Source organism: Schistocerca piceifrons, chromosome 2 (assembly GCF_021461385.2).
Source record: "Schistocerca piceifrons isolate TAMUIC-IGC-003096 chromosome 2, iqSchPice1.1, whole genome shotgun sequence".
NCBI classification, from domain to species: Eukaryota; Metazoa; Arthropoda; class Insecta; order Orthoptera; family Acrididae; genus Schistocerca; species Schistocerca piceifrons.
The window spans coordinates 690,560,081-690,578,938 of record NC_060139.1 but is presented as its reverse complement, the minus strand read 5'-3'; the positions used below and the strand labels follow the sequence as shown (position 1 = coordinate 690,578,938).

General features: G+C 42.2%; 1 protein-coding gene across 1 annotated transcript in view; it reads right to left on the bottom strand.

Annotated features, from left to right (window-relative positions):
* LOC124775751 (kelch-like protein 10) overlaps positions 1-18,858 on the bottom strand; it is a 159,102-nt gene that overhangs the window by 115,513 nt on the left and 24,731 nt on the right. Inside the window, exon 3 of the mRNA XM_047250580.1 lies at positions 5,601-5,852. Within this exon, the coding sequence (XP_047106536.1) occupies positions 5,601-5,852 (252 nt within the window). The remainder of the gene's footprint in view (positions 1-5,600; positions 5,853-18,858) is intronic.

The window sequence follows — 18,858 nt, the reverse complement described above, 5'->3', positions numbered from 1 at the left end:
GCGAAAAGAGTTCACAAAGGTTCAGTGGACTGTACTTCCTCATCCACCCTACAGTCAGATCCCGCACGTTCCGACTGCCAACTGTTTGGCCCAATGAAGGGTACGTTCCGTGGAAACTACTGTGTGGATGGAGGTTATATATGCAGCAATGAACTGTCTCTGACGTCGACTAAAGAAGTGGTACCATGCAGGCATACAGGCTCTCCCAGTGAGGTTGCTTAAGATTGTCGCTTTGAACGGATATTATGTCGAAAAATTGGATTTTGTAGCCAAAAGAGTGGAAAATGATATGCGTATTGGAATCCTGAATAAAATTAACCTGGTTTTCAAAAAAAAAGTTGCATTACTTATTGAACTATTGTCATATTATAATCATAATAGTGTATAAACATCACAGAAATTTGTCATTTCTATGTATATGATGATCTGTATTAATTTAAATATTTGTGTAATATTTTATTATTTGTTGAGGCACTCCTTGAGTGGCGTGCACCGGTTGCAGTTTGTCAACAGACGACTCTACATCACAACAGGTGCTGCATGGAACTATGGAACTACGAGAGCTATTCGGAAAGCAAGGTCCGATGGGGTCCGCTGTATAAATCCGATTAATCTTTCTAATCTTTCCACAGATGTGTTGGGCAGTGTCTCTAGTATGCCCATCGATCGCGTCACGTCGCTCTTTTCAGTTCTGGGAGCGCAGTGAGCACGTTAAGATGCTTAGAACAATAGTGTCTCCCTCCAAGTATGAGGGCCTGGTGTGAGATTTCGCCTGATGCCATGCAGCCCACACAACATAACTGTCATACAATTCCTTCTGCATGACAGTTCTCGGTCGCGCTCTGAAGGGGCAATGAAGGTGCTCCTGCAGCATTTTCGATGGGAAGTGTTTGATCACTCACAATAGAGCCCGTAATTGACTCTCCCTGAGTTTCATTTCTATTCACATGAGCCGCTAGCTATGAAGACAACGTTCTAACACAGACAACGAGCTGTAGATCAGCGTAGAGAATTGGTAGGAACCACAGGCGGCTTCCTTCTATGACGAGGGTATTAAAAAGTTGGTACAATGCTACGACAAATATCTAAATCGGAGCAGCGACTATGTAGAGAAGTAGCTGGAAGGTGTAGCTAACTGTTGCAAGTAAAACATGTTTGATTTTCGCAGTGGTTTCCATTTTGCGACCGATCGGACCTTACTTTCCGAGCAGGCCTCTTAAATGAAACAATGACAAAATTTATAGCAGGAATATTCCAGTACAGCAGGGGTGGCAAAGTATTCAGTTTTTTAGCCGTGTCCTGGCACGTGTGCCATAGCGCTCAACCTCGCTGCACATTTCCCCCACTGCCATGGCACGCTGTCTGGAGTGTAGGTGCACTGCCCATAATTTGGTTTTATATTTCACATTTCGTAACAAGGAAGTTCACAAACAAAACAAATTTTCAGTATCATGGAGGCTGTGCTCGTACATTACATATCACCTCAAAGAAAACTATTTATAGACAAATAGCCAACACGGATTCAGAAAATGTTGTTCCTGTGAAACACAGCTAACTCTTTATGCTCACCAAGTAATGAGTGCTATCGACAGGGTACGTCAAATTTATTCCATATTTTTAGATTTCCAGAAGGCTTTCGACACCGTTCCTCACAAGCGTGCCTATGTAGTATCGTCTCAGTTGTACGACTGGATCCGTGATTTCATGTCAGAAAGGTTACAGTTCGTAATAACTGACGGAAAGCCATCGAGTAAAACAGAATTAATATCTGGCTTTCCCCAAGGAAATGTTAGAGGCCCTCTGTTGTTCCTGATCTACAGAAACAGTCCAGGAGACAATCTGAACAGTCCGCTTACATTGTTCAGATGATGCTGTAATTTGCCGTCTTATAAAGTCATCACATGATAAAAAATTCCAAAGCGATTTTAGACAAGATATCGGTATTGGGGGGGGGGGGGAGGAACTGACAACTGTCTCTAAATAATGAAAAGTGTGATGTCATCCACATGAGTACTAAAAGGAATCCGCAAAATTTTTGTTACATGATAAAACACACAATTTTAATGGGTGCAAATTCAACTAAATACTTAGGGATCCCAACCATGAACAACTTAAATTGGAACGATCACATGGATAACATGGATAATGTTGTGGAGAAAGCAAACCAAAGGCTCCGATTTATTGGCAGAACACTTCGAAAATGTAACAAGCTTACTAAAGAGGCGTACACTACGCTTGTCCTCCTTCTTCTGGAGTATTGCTGTACGGTGTGGGATCTGCATCTGATAGGACTGACGAGGACATGGAAAAAGTTCCAAGAAAGGTAGCTCGTTTGGTATTATCACGAAATAGGGGAGAGAGTGCCACGGATATATCACACGAATTGGGGTGGCAGTCACTAAACCAAAGGCGTTTTTCCTGAGCGGCAGGACCTTCCCATGAAATTTCAGTCACCATCTATCTCCTCAGAGTGTGAAAATATTTTTTGGCACCCACCTACACAGGGAGAAATGATCAGCATAATAAAATAAGAGAAATCAAACTTCGCACGTTTTTCCCGCGCAATGTTCGAGAGTTGAACGGTAGACAAGTACCTTAAATATACTTATATGGATATGGTGTCTGTTTTTTCGGACTTATCTGAAAGAACAGACACCAATGATGATCTGCAGCCGTCTAGAACGAAATTAGAATAATACATGAATACCTTCAGCATACCGACAGATACAGACGATTTCATAGATTTTCGCACTCGGGTTGCCACGTGATCGTAACTTCATAGTTTCATAAACGGAAAAAGGTCCTTCACACAAATATGTCATCGAAATATTGTAACACTTTTGCAACCTCGTTATGGAGACGAGGAAACTCTAAGGAAAATAATGAAGACGACCCGCACAGTTTTAACGTAAAACGATTTGTCATGAAAACAGGAATTACCTAGCAGGTCAATCAGTTACATTTGCACTTGCACAGGAGCGCTTTCAAGTGAGACGGCAGAGAGTCTCGAAAACAGCTCCAAAAGAGATTAAGACTGCAGTGTCTTCAAAATGTTTAGGAAACTATCATCGTAATTCTTTAAAGGCTACAATGAATTCTTCAGGCCTTGCGTCTTCTTTAACGGCAGTGGAATTGGATTCCGTTTGGCAGAATGTATCCTTTCTAGAACGCAATTTTCTTTTTAGATGCACCCCCGTCAAATCAGAAAGAAATTGTTTCTCACCTTTCATTGTCTTGCTGTAGGCAGTGTGCAGTCAAGTTCACGTAAAATCCGAAATCTGCAATCCATTCCGGATGGTCTAATTTTCCTTCCTGTACTCCTTTTTCCTTCATAAATTCAGTAGTATCGAGTTGTAAATCGAAAAATCTTTCCAGGCAGACCATGTGATTTGTAGTAATATATTAGGTCTCCATATTCTTCGTTCAGATCCATCGAAAACTGTTTGAATAATGCATGCGACGTCAGAAATTTTACTGTTCATACCGCCAGTTTCTACAAGTACAGCATGCCTGCAAATTTAGCACAAAGTGCTTCGTGATATACAGAACAATGAATACTATCTGTCGATCGTCGTAATTATTTGCTTTTTCATTGTCAACTAAATCTTTAAATTTCTTCTGCTTGGTATTGTAACATCATTTCATAGCAAATTTGCTGCACCCTTCGCATATGCAACTGCGTAATATGTATTGAGAATTCTCATCCCTCTGTTTTGTCATTCCCATTATTTGTTAAAGGCTTGTGAGAACAGATCGCTAGAATGCCTCTTTTTGTGCAAACAGTCAATGGGCCTGTAAACGTCCTTTATACCAGGAACAAATAGAAAAGGGTAAACAGCGTTGTCAACACAATTCTGCCGAACTGAAGAGGGCTGTGCCGACCGCAAAATGCCGCAACGCAATACTGATTTAAATGTAGCGCTGTACCGAGTCCTTCTGGGAAGGAACGAGCAAACACGGGACATGTCGAGCCTTGGCCCAGACGCAGCCCGCACATCCGGCCAGGTGAAGTTTTACACGCTATGGTTAGCGCCGCTGTACAGGTACCAGCATATATTCTGTCAGTACATGTACTTTATTTGAAGATGTTCTTATTTGGAAAAGAAGTTTCCTTAAAATAACTAGCTTCTAAATTTTCTTTTATACTTCATAGACGGCTGAGACTAAGTCCCCTCTCAATTTATTTTCAAGTGTTTCAGTCTTTTCTAAACATTGTATTCTGAGTTGTAGTTTATTTTACTGGATGATCAATGTGTTTCGAATATTTACTGTCGTTTCCGTGTTTCATGCATAATTTGCAAATGATTGACAATGACTGCTCACTCTAGGGAGAGAGCAGTCTTATATCTGTTAATGTCGAATATTATAGAATACACTTTTATTAAATGAATAAAAAAGTCATAGAATCTCTTAGAAAAGCTAAGGTTACAAAAAAGAAAAAGAAACAAAGAAATGGAGTAGCAGATTTCGAACCAACTGCATCTGATTTCCTAAGTCTAAGTCTTTGATTTACATCTCCTGAAGGCTTTAACTGCTGATATGTCAGTATTTAGTAACAATAAATCGTATCGGTACTGATATATATTTCGAGAGATCCTGAATGTGTTGGTAGTTTGAAACACCACATCTTAGGATGTAAGTTATAACATACAAGCCATCAAATACCACTAAGTATAATACGGTATCTCTCACTTCTCAGAACTCGATACAATCACACAAGTCCATAGACATTCCCAATGGTCGAAACTGGGCATGTACACATCATGGTGACGTCACGGCGAGGTATCACTGTAGGAGGTTAACGTCTCCTGCTACGAGTTACTCAACTCTGCTTTCTGTGCTTGCTTCACTTCCATCCCCTCTGCCAGGTTCCAGACCCTGCAATCGCATCTACACAAACTCAGGGGTTTTATACAGCCCGCAACGCCTTCAAAAATCACAAATAGATTTTCATGTTCTCTAGCTTGCTATGTGCAAACTATTAGCCATACAAAAAGAAAAAAAATAAACAGGACTTATTTTTAGGAAATTTAATATTCTTAAATTTCGTACTGGGATACGTTTTTGCTGGAGAGTATGATTTTCGAGTTATTAGAGAAAAAACGCATTTGAAGGACACTTTTGTATTTTTTCCTGAATAATTCGAGAATTACGACCTCTAGCCAAAACATATCCCAGTACAAAATTTGACAAGTTAACTTTCCTACAGAAAGGTTCTCTTCATTTTTTCTATAGGAATAATAGATTTCATATAGGGAGTGAGAGAATATGGAAATTTGCGCGTGATATTTGAAGGCGTTGCGGGTTGCGTAATGCTCATAGTTGGGGCAGCTGAATCACCCTTTGTGTGTGAGACACCACGCCAGCTCTAGCAGGCAGTGGTTCTTACTCGTGATGAGGATGGCACAAACAGCCGTCGAAAGCTCGAGTGTTTTGTTCGGAGTGACATAGCTCGTAGCCCCAGAAGATTTTGTCCGTGTTGTGTACTGTTCATTCGTAACGTAGTACAGAAACTAAGCAGCTCTCTACGACTACCGTCTCCAGACTCGCTCATTCCGTGGAATTTTATGGTGCTGCACGTGGTGTGCAGGGCTGAGTACCTGGCGAAGATCATGACGCCGAGGCAGTTGTGCGGGGAGAGCGAGTTGGTGACGTACTGGCAGCAGAGGCGCAGCAGCCCCAGCACGCACAGGTAGTCGGCCGCGACGAGCAGGCGCAGCGCGTTGTCCGGCGTGAGGTCGGCGCGCCGCAGGTACGCGTACTTGATGATGTTGCCCATGTCCTCCGAGGACACGCCCGGCACCAGCACGTCCGTGCGGCAGCTCGAGTGCAGCGACGTCGTGAACAGCGCCCTGCGCAACCTCCGCGCCCTTCACCTACCCTCCCAGCACGTACAAACTGGCTCATTTACTATACCAATAAACGGCTAACCTGGGGAACAGTCACAGTTGGAGGTTGCCTATCTAACGACTTTCAGGGGTAAGCAAAAATTTGATTTTCATTATTTCAGGCAGCTGTTGTCTGAATTTAATAATCTGTAATGCTGCCGCAGCCTACTCATTAAGAGCTACAGGGTGACTATTGTTGAACTATATGAAACAAAACGTAAATTAGTTACAAACTACAATGTGAACACACTTTATTCAACGTGTAAACGTCACTGCAGATATTCGGATTTAGGTTATGACATATTCAATGTGCATACCATCATTGGCGATGATGTGGCAGAGACGAATAGCGATATTTTGCATGACCCGTTGAAGTGTCAGAACATCGATGCTGTGGATGACCTACTGAATGGCGGTTTTCAGCTCAGCAACGGTTTTGGGGTATTTGCTCTACAACTTGTCTGTAATAAAGCACCCACAAAAAGGAGTCGCATGTGTTCAGATCCGGAGAATATGGCGGCCAATCGAGGCCCATGCCAGTGGCCTCCGGGTACCCCAGAGCCAGAATGCGGTCCCCAAGGTGCTCCTCCAGGACATCGAACACTCTCCAGGTTCGATGGGATCAAACTCCGTCTTGCAAGAACCACATCTTGTCGAAATCAGGGTCACTTCGCTTAATGGGGATGAAATCATCCTCCAAAACCTTCACGAACCGTTCGGTAGTCACCGTACCATCAAGGAATGTTGCACCGATTATTCTATGAGTGGACATCCCACACCTCACAGTCACCTGTTAAAGGTGAAGAGGCGGCCGGAGTGGCCGAGCGGTTCTAGCCGCTTCAGTCTGGACCCGCGCGACCGCTACGGTCGTAGGCTCGAATCCTGCCTCGGATATGGGTGTGTGTTATGTCCTTAGGTTAGTTCGGTTTAAGTAGTTCTAAGTTCTAGGGGACTGATGACCTCAGATGCTAAGTCCCATAGTGCTGAGAGCCATTTGAACCATTTTTGAAAGGTGAAGAGACTTCTCGATGACAAAGTGCGGATTCACAGTCCCCTAAATTCGCCAATTCTGCTTATTGACGAACCTATCCAAATGAAAGTGGGCTTTGTTGCTAAACCAAACCATACATACCATGCTAATTCCCACGGTGGCCCGTAGCCTACCGTGCAGACTGAACGTCCTACCCCAAACCATTCGCAAGCTATGATGATTTTATTTCATATAGTCCAATAATTATCACCCTATATATGAACACAGTAATACAAGTATCACAGTTAGATACTGTGTGTACGTCTTGAGGCAGGGTAACTCACAAGACCCATATTACCAGGACTATATCCGTCCAGTATTTGGAAATGAGAGCACTTAGTGACCTCCAAAAACCTTTACACAAATTCAAAACCTTTACAAAACTTTTTCCCTCTGGCAAACCATAGAAAACGATGAAATAAAAAAATTGTTTATCGCTAATCACTTTTTTGCTGCCCCTACAGTAAAACTGCCGCATCCAGCTCGATGTTTAAATTTATTACTTCTTTGCTACTAACACCGTTTGCAACAAATTTTGCAGGTACTATTCACATAGGTATCTGCAAAATTATATCATTGTACGACACGTGGTTAAGGAGATATGACGTCACAAACATGCGTGATAAACTAAAGGAAACCATAAAGCTCTTACATGTTCAACGTCAAATATTTAACACGTTAACTCATTTGCAAAGTAAACAGACTTTTGAAGCTGTTTTATAAATGAGAGTTCGCTTCTTTAAATGATAGAGGGGGCGGGGGGAGGGGGTCACTAGTTGCATGCTGACCCAGTGCGAACAGTTGCTATTTTTGGAGCAACGAGAGCGGCTAACTATGAATGTCTACATAGTAATTTCACTCCTGATGACTAAATCACAAACTACCAAGACACGGCAAAGCTACTTAGATTTCATTGTATTACGTATAGGATATCAAGTGACACGCATCAAACTATTACCAAACGTAAGTACATTTGGGTATCATCACTATTAATAAAGGCTATTGTTTTTGTCTCATTGTGTTGCCAAATTTCTGATCCAGTGCCGCCCTGTCATGCAAGCTATAATTAGCTGTTACTAGTGTGCATAGAGCGATCTTAATTAGAATTTATTAAAAAATGATGTAGTAGAGGGATGCAGTTTTTTGCCCCTGCTTTCCATGTTATACATCGATGAAACAATGATGAAAATAAAATAAGGGTTGAAGAGCGAGATTAACAATAAAGAACTAACTAAACTCCGTCCAAACAGGCCATGAAGGTCCAACGGTACCGATCGGCCCATAGCCGTCACTGGATGCGAATACGGAGGGGCATGTGATCAGCACACCGCTCTCCCGGCCGTATGTAAGTTTACGAGACCGAGATTAAAAATTATGATGAAATGATATCAGTGATAACATTCGCTGATGAAATTGTTGTCCTCTGTGAAATTGATGAAGAAATGCAGGACGTGTTGAATGTAACGAACAGTCTAATGAGCACAGAATACGGAGTGAGAGTAAACCGAAGACGAAAATAATGAGGAATAGCAGAAATAAGATTACCCATAAACGTAACATCAAAATGACAGATAACGAAGTAGACGAAATCAAACAGTTTACTGCCTTGGAAGCAAAATAACACCCGACGAAGCAAGGGGGATATAAAAATCAGACTAGCACAGGCGAAGAGGGCTTTCCTGGTCGAAAGAAGTTCTGCTAGCATCAAACGTCGGCCTTAGCTGAGGAAGAAATTTCTGAGTATGTACGTTTGGAGCATAGAGTTGAATGGTAGTGAAACTGTGACACTGCCAGAAAAGAAGAGAAACGATGCGTTTGAGATGTCATGCGACAGAAGAATGATGAAAACCAGGTGGACTGATAAAGTCAGGGATGAGGAGGTTCTCCGAATCGGCAAGGAGAGGAACATGTGGGAAACATTGATAAGAAGAAGGGACAGAGTAATAAGATATGTGTTAAGACATCAACGAATAACTTCAGTGGCACTACAGGGGCCGGTAGAGAGTAAAAGTTGTGGACGAAGACAGAGATCGGATTATATCCGATAAATAACCGGCGACGTTGGTTGCAAGTGCCACTCTGAGACGAAAAGATCGTCAAAAGAGGGAATACATGGCGGGCCACATTGAAGCAATCAGAAGGGTGATGACATAAAAACAGTCAGGCACACTGCATTTACGAAATATTCTAATTTAATCCGTGACGTGACGTTTTGAGTATGTTTTTGTTATTACTAGACGTGTCTGCAAAGCAAATACAGGTTACGTACAGGTACCGTTACTTCATTAGTCTAAGCCCAGCTGCGAAGCTATGGGTTTTTGAACTATGTCGAGTATTCTGTTGACTTTTCTTTTTTATGTTTTTTTAATTTTATTTACTTATTTATTTATTTTTGAGAAAGGCTCCGATATACTCATTCTCATTTCTAGTATGTTTTAATGACACGCCCTTTGTTGGACGCAACATACACTTCCGTATCATATAAATAATGAAAAACTGCACCAGTTACTAATTGTTTCATGCTTAGCACAACGTGTTTCGAGAATTTATTCTCATTTTCGGTTGCATTTATTTACGTGTTTTTCGTGCTGTTTGCGATTTTCTGCCTCTCTTGCACAGTATTTGTCCGATTTGTGGATTGCAGTCTAACCTCAAAAAGACAACTACGGTGCCAGAGAGGCAGGAAATCACAAACGCAAACATTACAAAAAATGTAGATAAACGAAGGAGAATAAATTATCGAAACTCTTCGTGCTAAGCATGAAAAAATAAGTAACTGGTGCAGTTTTTCATTACTTAAGGCACAAATGACACAGTTCAAGGCTTTCTGAAAACATCGATTCTAACGAACGAAATGAAGAAACATTTGCAATAGTTTTTGCGGTATAAGGTTAATATAACATTCTGTCTAAATTTAGAATGACTGAGTTTCTATTTCGTCGTTAGTGACGAATAGAAATTCTTTTACGTAGCAGCACCCCGTTCAGTGTTATGGCGTATTTTTGTAAACAAAGTGTAAATCTGGCGATACAAACAAGAAATAAAATGCTGAAAAGCATTTTTTAACGTCTTCATGACGTGGGTAGTTCCCTTACTTTTATGGAAACGTCTATCCCAGCACTCTGTTGACCACGGGAAATCGCTCATACAGCCGCCTGAGTTATGGAGTCAAAAGCAAACTTGCTTTTTCAGTGTAGTTCAGTGGAGGCGTCTGCGAGATTGCGGCTTGTGAGCACTCTTCGGTCCATCAACATCCCTCGAAGGATAATTTCAACCACGTAGCCGTGTCGCGTTAAAGTTACCGTCTCACACTCTCAGATTCACCATGCTAGGAAATACGGCACGTCTTGGAAACTGGTGAGAGGAGTAGATAAGGTGTGGATTACGCCGACTATTTGTTTCTCTGTCATCTCAACGAACAAAGTTTCCACGATACCGTCCCCATCTCACATCACCACAGTCCACCCTTCTTGCATTCTACTTGTCTCTGACGAAGGTGATGTCGAGCAGAAGTTATATACAAACTTTTTTCCGTCTTTCGCGTCATAAAAAATGAAGCGTTACAGCATTTGTTCTACACCCTTCTTCCAATTCCCCCCCCCCCCCAAAAAAAATCCATTCCCTGCAGAACCAATCGACGTTTAGCAGTATTTCACTTTGAGACGCGGACAACGAGGACAGTACCACGTCATTATTGAATACCTTACATAATTTTCATTAGCTTAGTATCGAACTGTATACATTTAATCATTATTTTCTTTTTTTAATTATAGCAAATTTAAATATTTTAAATTTTTTATGACCCGTTGCCGAGTCTCGTCTCCAGAATTGTACTAGCTTAAGAGGTACACACTTTATGAAAAGGGTTGCAGTCACATTGAGGAAATAAGCGCGAGCACATCAATTTGCTAGTTGCCGCTCCGCTATTAGAGTCATACGTTTCTGAATTGTTTAGATACACTGAGGCGTAGAAGACAATTGTAGAGGGAATGAAAAATAAGCAGTTCGGTTTCAAAATCAATAATGCAATCCTTTCGCTCATATTGAACTGAAGAACTCAGAACAACCAGGATATGTTTGTAGAGTTTGTGGAACTTGAAAAGCCTTTCTCTTTGTAAAGTGAACCAAGGTGCTTGGAATCCTGGGTAATTTAGAGAGGCAATATACTGTGTGGTTATAATTAAAGAACAGCTACTTGCAGAGGTCCATGCGGGCTTTAATTATCGAATAGCTGCGAAACTTGGAATATATTCTAATGCGTTTATGCGGAACCGTTTTACGTCGGAGAAAACATGAGTTCAAATTTTGGCCACCAGGTGTATAAATGGCGGTGTGAATGCAATAAGGACGTATAGAACCGTTTCCATATGTAATGGGTTAGGAACGGGATTTGGCAGAGAAGGCCAAACCACTAAGAAAGACGTAGTGTTGATTCTGTTACTAACTGCCGCTTGCGCAGTTTATTCAACATGAGCTTCGGAGACGTCGACGAGATGCTGCATCCGTAAAACGACGTGATAAAGGGCTGCTCGCAGCAGTTTCAATGAAATCTGAGCAACGAGAACCGGTATATTCGCCTTAAGATCAGGCAGAGACCGAACGTGTGCCTGATAAACGCGTACTTTTAGATATCCCCAGACCAAAAAGTCACGTGGTTACAGATCAGGTGATCTTGCAGGCCATGCATCTGGGAAAATCTCTGGAGATAAAACGTTCGTAAAAGATTGCATTAGGAAGAACTTTAACTGGGGTAGCGACATGGGGTGTTGCACATTTTACATGAAACCAGTGATTTTCACACGGTTGCGCTCTTCGAAAGCAGGACTCATGTTGTACAAGGGGGTCTCGACAACTTGCAGATATCACAGTACGCCTGGGAGGCCCTCTGGACGTATTCGCTTCGTAGACTAATGGACCGAGAATAAAAGTGCTCGTGAATCCCCAACCACAGAGTCACATACGGCAAATCTATTGGCTCTTCGTGTACAACAACCGGTTTAACAGTACCCCAAATTCGGCAGTTCTGTGTGTTCACTGCACCCTGTAGTGTAAAATGTGCTTCGTCACTCCGTAGAATATTGCCCGGTCACAGGTCATGAACTTCGACCCGTACTAGAGACCGAAGAGCAAATTCAGAACGTTACTGCGGATCATGGGATTTCAGCATCGTCCTGATTTTGTACGACTACAAGTGTAAAACAGATCGCAAAACTTTCCATACTGTTGACTATGGTGTGGAAAATTCTCGTGACAACTCACGAGCGCTAGTATTACCCGGAACATGTATTGCATTTTCAGTTGTAGCAACAGCAACCTCGTCACTTCACTCCAGACATTCCACGAGGCCTATTCAAGGTAAGGTCCGATCTGTCACAAAATGGAAACCACTGTGAAAATCAGACATGTTTTATTTGTAACAGTTAGCTACACATTCCAGCTACTTCTCTACGTAGTCGCTGCTCCGATTTAGACATATGTGATAGCGTTGTACCAACTTTTCAATACCCTCGTCAAAGAAGGAAGCCGCCTCTGCTTCCTGCCAATTCTCTACACTGGCTCGTCGTCTGTGCCAGAACGTTGCCTTCATAGCTAGCGGTTCATGTGAGCAGAGATAACCTCAGGGAGAGTCAATTAGAGGTTCTATTGTGAATGATGAAACACTTCCCATCGAAAACGCTGCAGGAGCATCTTCATTGCCTCTTCAAAGTGCGGCCCAGAATTGTCATGCAGAAGGAAACGTATGACAGCTATGCTATGTGGGCTGCGTGGCATCAGGCGGAATCTCACATCAGGCCCTCATAGTTGGTGGGAGACACTTGTTCTAGGCACCTTTACGTTCTCACTGTGCGCTCAGAACTGAAAAGAGCGACATGACGCGATCGATGGGTACACTAGAGACACTGCCCAAGACATCTGTGCAAAGCTTCGTCGGATTTTCACTGTAGTTTCCATTTCGCACCCCATCAGACCTTACTTTCCGAATATCCCTCGTATAATTAACTCACAGAACTGATTCAGGCCGGCCAGTGTGGCCGAGCGGTTCTAGGCACTTCAGTCTGGAACCACAAGACCGCTACGGTCGCAGGTTCGAATCCTGCCTCGGGCATGGATGTGTGTGATGTCCTTAGGTTAGTTAGGTTTAAGTAGTTCTAAGTTCTAGGGGACTGATGGCCTCAGATGTTAAGTGCCATAGTGCTCAGAGCCATTTGAACCATTTGAACTGATTGAGTGCAACTTCCGTTTACGTGGCTTGGAGAAAATGATGTCTTAACTGACGTGTGCAATCTTCAGCAGAACAGCTCAAGGTGAGTGAATTTCTAATCAGAAAACTTGCTTTCGCACCATAAGCGAATAATGAAGGCTGCTGACTACGAAGATGCCTCCGGCTCGTTGCATTTTGAAGTGGGATGAAAACCAATGAGGAAAAAGTATTCAACACTCCCTTGGCGACAAAGTTCTATTTCTCTAGCCAAAACCATCAACTTTAAGCGACAGCTGAACATCGCCCCGCAACCGATCTACTGTTTGGACAATTTCTAATGACATGTCAGGACATTCCAGATATATTTCGCCCTGCTAGCCGAATAAACACAGATTAGTGAGTGCGTTAATCTAACAGCAGGAAAACAGAGACATTGTAAAAGTATCTTTCCTGGCGCGGCTGTGGAGAAGTCGTCTTGGCTGTTGGGGATGCCAGAGCCAATTTCCGGCGTCTGATTGAAAGAGGCTTTATCCATACTGGGGATGATGGGTTAGTCTTCCCGTAATCTGTCTAACAAGGACGCAGCACCAACTTCATCTCATATGGAGAAAAAAGCACACTAGCAAGATAACAGCCACAGCAATTGATCCTGCGCTAAAATTTGGCTCATAAATCTGATAGAAAACAGTTATAATCTTCTGAAAGTACAGGTTTTCATCTTCTGAGCGCACCAGTTGTCACTCGTTCGGCCCCACATCAGCCGCATAATGCAGGAATGCAAAATCCTGTACAGTGGAGAGAGTAAGAGGTTTGTGTACTTCTGACATTGTAACATGGTTTGTTCATGTGTTCATTGTGTCAAAGTATATGGTTTCTAACCTGTAGCTGGTGCCAGACATTCCTTAGCTTTGAACATTTTTATTAAATGTATTCGCAATTGTGACTATGGATAGCCATCAACTGTAGAATGGAATGACGACAATGAAAATTTGTGCCCGACCGGGACTCGAACCGTATTTCAGGCCTGTCGCGAGCGGTCGCCTTACCATTTGGCTATCCGTTCATGACACAGGGCCAGACCGCAATTTCCATATGTCGTCAACCATGTGTCTACGACCTGTACCCGTACATCCATTGTGTATATTCCTGTACAGGTGACACATTTCACTTGAATGTCGCTTGCCCTGTGTCGACGGATAAAGACGACATTGCAGTGCCTGTACGAATCTCAATGACGACGCTATGTTCCTTTGGACGTGCATGCTTATATGAAGAACGTTTCCAAGTAAAATGTCTCACCTGTACGGGAGTATACTTAATGAATGTACGAGTACAGGTCGTAGACACGTGGTTTACGACATATGCAAGTTTCTGTCTAGCCCTGAGTCGTGAAGGGATAGCCAAATAATAAGGCGACCGCTCGCGGCAGGCGGGAAATCCGGATTCGAGTCCCTGTACGTCAGAAATTTCCATTGTCGTCATTCCAGTCTTCATCTAATGGTTGTCCATTTTCGCAATTACGAATACATTTAATGTGTTCATAACGGCTGTAGTTGCCACAGTGCCCGTTCCTTTAGACATGCATGCATGTCCGAAGGAATTTTTCATCGTAATTCGGAATATCATAGACACTGCAATATCGAACATTGTCATTTTCTGATTCACAAATGCAGTGAAAATGAATGAAACGAACGAGTATGTCATTAAAGTTGTAGTGTAGCGCTATTTCATTATTAACATTGCTGCTGCGAGTTATTTCCTTTCTATTTTAAAACTGATGTTAAAGTGAAGTACATTTGCAGGAGGTGCGCTATTCATCGTGTCCGGCATTATTAAATTGTAATTCGAAAATCATTAACTTCATTTCATAACAATTCTTCAGTTGCTTAGATTTATTCATTTTGATTATCAACAGGACAATGTTGTACAAATAATACTGAACATAAATGTACGTGAGAATGACGTATTTCGTACTCATATTACTTACTGTTTTACGCGTAAAACAAGACAACTTCTCGAACAAGATTTGAAAACACGTTGAGCAGATGTATCTACCTTCTCTTCCCCCCCCCCCCCCCCCCCTTTAATTCCCAAGCCTTCAACATCCCGCGAGTAGCAGAGCTGTGATCGTCACTCCATTGTACAGTAATCAGTAATCCACGCTTGGGTATTAGGCAACTGAAAAGTGGCGGAGCTCGTGACAAACGAACAGTGGGCGAAGTTTAAAAGCTGTGCTTTCAGAAAGTGGTAACTTCATACCTCAAAATTATCGGCCAACTTGACGCACGGGATCAATTTCTGGGGCTGATATTTACCAAGTGTGCATTTTTCTCCTTAAAGTATGTGGTTGAGTTGATTATGTTTTCTAATGTGTTCTCGAACGGCAAATGTTCCGCAGCAACTGATGTAAATAAACTTGCAAACAGACAGACAGGAAGTAGACCTTTCCAGAGGCGTGCAATTGCTTTTCCAATAAAGGTAGCATACAATAATTGGAATGTGCATTCCAGTCCACGGACATGAAATTCTGCTTAGTCATTTTATGGTATTCTAGAGAATGTTTCAGTTTAGTGAGGATGCTTATGTTCCGTTGGAGAAGGCTTCATATCGGAGCATGGAGCCATTCATTAGCTCGTGTGGCGCGGTTCGATAGTAGTGGTGGACTTGATGTTCCCCGACTGAAGCCAAAGAAACACATATGTTTTCATGGAGCCTATAAGTGTAGTGTACACACCCGTATTACTTACTATCATTCGCGTAAAACAACAGGTTTTCTCGAACAAGATTTCAAAACACGTTGAGCAGATGTATCTACCCTCCCTTTTCGCTTCTCCCCTTTAATTCCCAAGCCTTATTTAAATTAAAAGCAGTCCAGGACTTAATAATGTTTTTTTTCTTTTTTTATTTTTACTTCTGGTTACCGGCTTCGGTCTATGAGGGCATCGACAGACCAAGGCTTCAGACGACTGCAGTTAATGACGGGATTAGTCAGTGCTACACAGCGGCTCCTCACGTCATCTGGAGCCTTGGTCTGAAGATGGTCTTAGAGACCGAAACTAGTAACTATAATTAAAAATGTTATTGCGATCTGTTCTGCTTTTTATTGAAATACTAGCTGACAGGCCGGCCGGAATGACCGAGCGGTTCTAGGCGCTACAGTCTGGAGCCGCGCGACCGCTACGGTCGCAGGTTCCAATCCTGCCTCGGGCATGGATGTGTGTGATGTCCTTAGGTTAGTTAGGTTTAAGTATTTCTAAGTTCTAGGGAACTGATGGCCTCAGATGTTAAGTCCCATAGTGCTCAGAGCCATTTCAACCATTTTTTAACCAGCTGACAAACTTGGCATTTCCCGAGTATTCATTCTCCGAATTTTCTATTAGAAAAGGAAACAAAAAATGAACTGTGTTTACAGCGTCATATCAAAAAAATTCATTTAAATGTATTTGTGAGAACACCATTGTAATTATGAAACAGTCATACAAAGAAATATGCATAATGTGCAGATGTCTAAATACAGCTGCCTCTCTTGTATACAACCGATTTTGTAAGTGTCTTCGGCAATGCCTCTTCGTAGCTCTATAGACAGCTATTGTTTTCAGCTACAGCCGTCTGCACTTCGCAGTTGAAGGTGTCAAAAGCGCTGCCAAATGTCAGCGATTTCCTTAAGTCAGCTCGATTGTAGGACTATCTTAGCAGTAAATAATAAATTTATTAAAACCTCATGAATGTCGTGACTTTTTTCCACGTATCTCACCGTTTATGACGTCATATCTCCTAAACTATGTGTGGTACTAAGATATAATTTTGTATGTGTATTTAGCATCATATATTAATACTGTTTGTGAAATTTATTGCAAAAAATGGTTCAAACAGCTCTGACCACTATGGGACCTAACATCTGAGGTCATTAGTCCCCTAGAACTTAGAACTACTTAGACCTAACTAACCTAAGGACATCACACACATCCATGCCCGAGGCAGGATTCGAACCTGCGACCGTAGCGGTCGCGCGGTTCCAGACTGAATCGCCTAGAACCTCTCGGCCACACCAGCCAGCTATTGCAAATAGACCTAGTAGCACAGAAGTAAGAAGATTAAACGTCATGCTTGATGAGGCAGTTTTTCAATGTTTATGGAGCAATATATCCTAAACTGTGATAGGCAGGTTGTTCTTACCCCGACAGCAACTGCCGCCTGATAGTAAGGGATGTGTGCACCAAGTTTTGTTCAAATCGGTCCAGTCATTTAGGAGGAGAAGTGGAATGTAGATACATACACACTCACGTACAAACATACATCGATTTTTATAATGTGTATGGATTAAGTACGGTTGCTGTTCTTCCATAATGACATCAAAAATTATTACTTTCCCTTGTTGTCTATGAACTGTTTTCCTGTTTTCTCTTTGCAGAAAGTATTGGCGGAAATTGTTAGAAACCAGATGAAGGCGGTGTTTTGTCTATTAGCAGTGGTCGAATTTTTTAATCTTGCACGATTTAGTTACAGGCCGTTAAATGTTAGTTTGGTAGTAATGGTAAGATTAACTTTGTCTCGTGGCTCCAAAGGATGATATTAACCCTTATTAGACTGGTTATAATACGGCATAAATAAAGAGAATTAAGCAGAAGTTGCCAATAAGCGTCGCTCAGCTAGTCTCTCTCGCGAAGTGGGCGTTGGTGCTGACCGGCGAGGCAGATTACGCGCGACGCACAGACGCCCCGAGAACAGGCGGAGGAATGTGCACTACGTGCTCCGATACGCGAGTAATCAGTATTTCAGCGCAACCCCTATCTACGTTCTGTATATATAAAAGGAAATGTCCTAATTGACCAAACGACTATCTGACTGACTGACCCGTCATCATTGGTGTTTGGTTTCGCAGTCAGAAATAAAGAAATTCGTCCTTCAGCATTTTTGGAAATTCAACCACTAAGGGGTAAAATAGTAAGTGAAACGTTTTTTGAAAATAAATCATTATTAAAGTACTAATAAAGCTACATGTATGAATTATATATGAGGGCGTGGTGTCTGTTCTTTCCGCCATGTCCGAAAGAAGAGACACAACGTGGAATCCACTGCTGTGATACATATTATGTAAACTGAAGGTAGAGGAGAGAGAAAGGAAAGGAAGAGAAAGGGATATGTATGACATCTGCGGTTTCCGCATGGTGTCTTTTCTTTTGGACATGTCCGAAAGAACAGACACCACGCAGTTCATGTAACTGATACGCCTCAATGGGCTATGAAACCACAACCATCAGTGCAGACGCGGAATCGCGTTCGACCTCCAGCGGAAATCCAAAATTAGCTCGCATGGATGACTCGGATGAGGACTGCAGATAAGAGATGGCGCTAGATGGGAATGTCAGTCGGCCAAGGAGCGTTAGAGATAATCGGCGCACTTGCTGTTAACAGTGTGTCTGCGTGGTTCAGTAATTAATTCAACTGGTTCGTAAACAGGAGGTCCTGGGTTCGAGTACCAGTCTGGCACTCGTTTTCGCTCATTGCCGCATAAAGTACCGATGCAGCTGATATTACCAATTCATTTCCTTACTCCCCCCCCCCCCCTGCGCCAGCAATTTACGTAATACATGTACGAAAATTGGTATTTGACTTATTGGCTAGAAATAAAAACAAATACATACTATAGTGTTTTTGGAAATTCAATACCTAACGGAATAAAGCTTTTTATGAAATTATTTCATTATGAAAGCGTTTTTCGGAGTAGGCCTAAATGT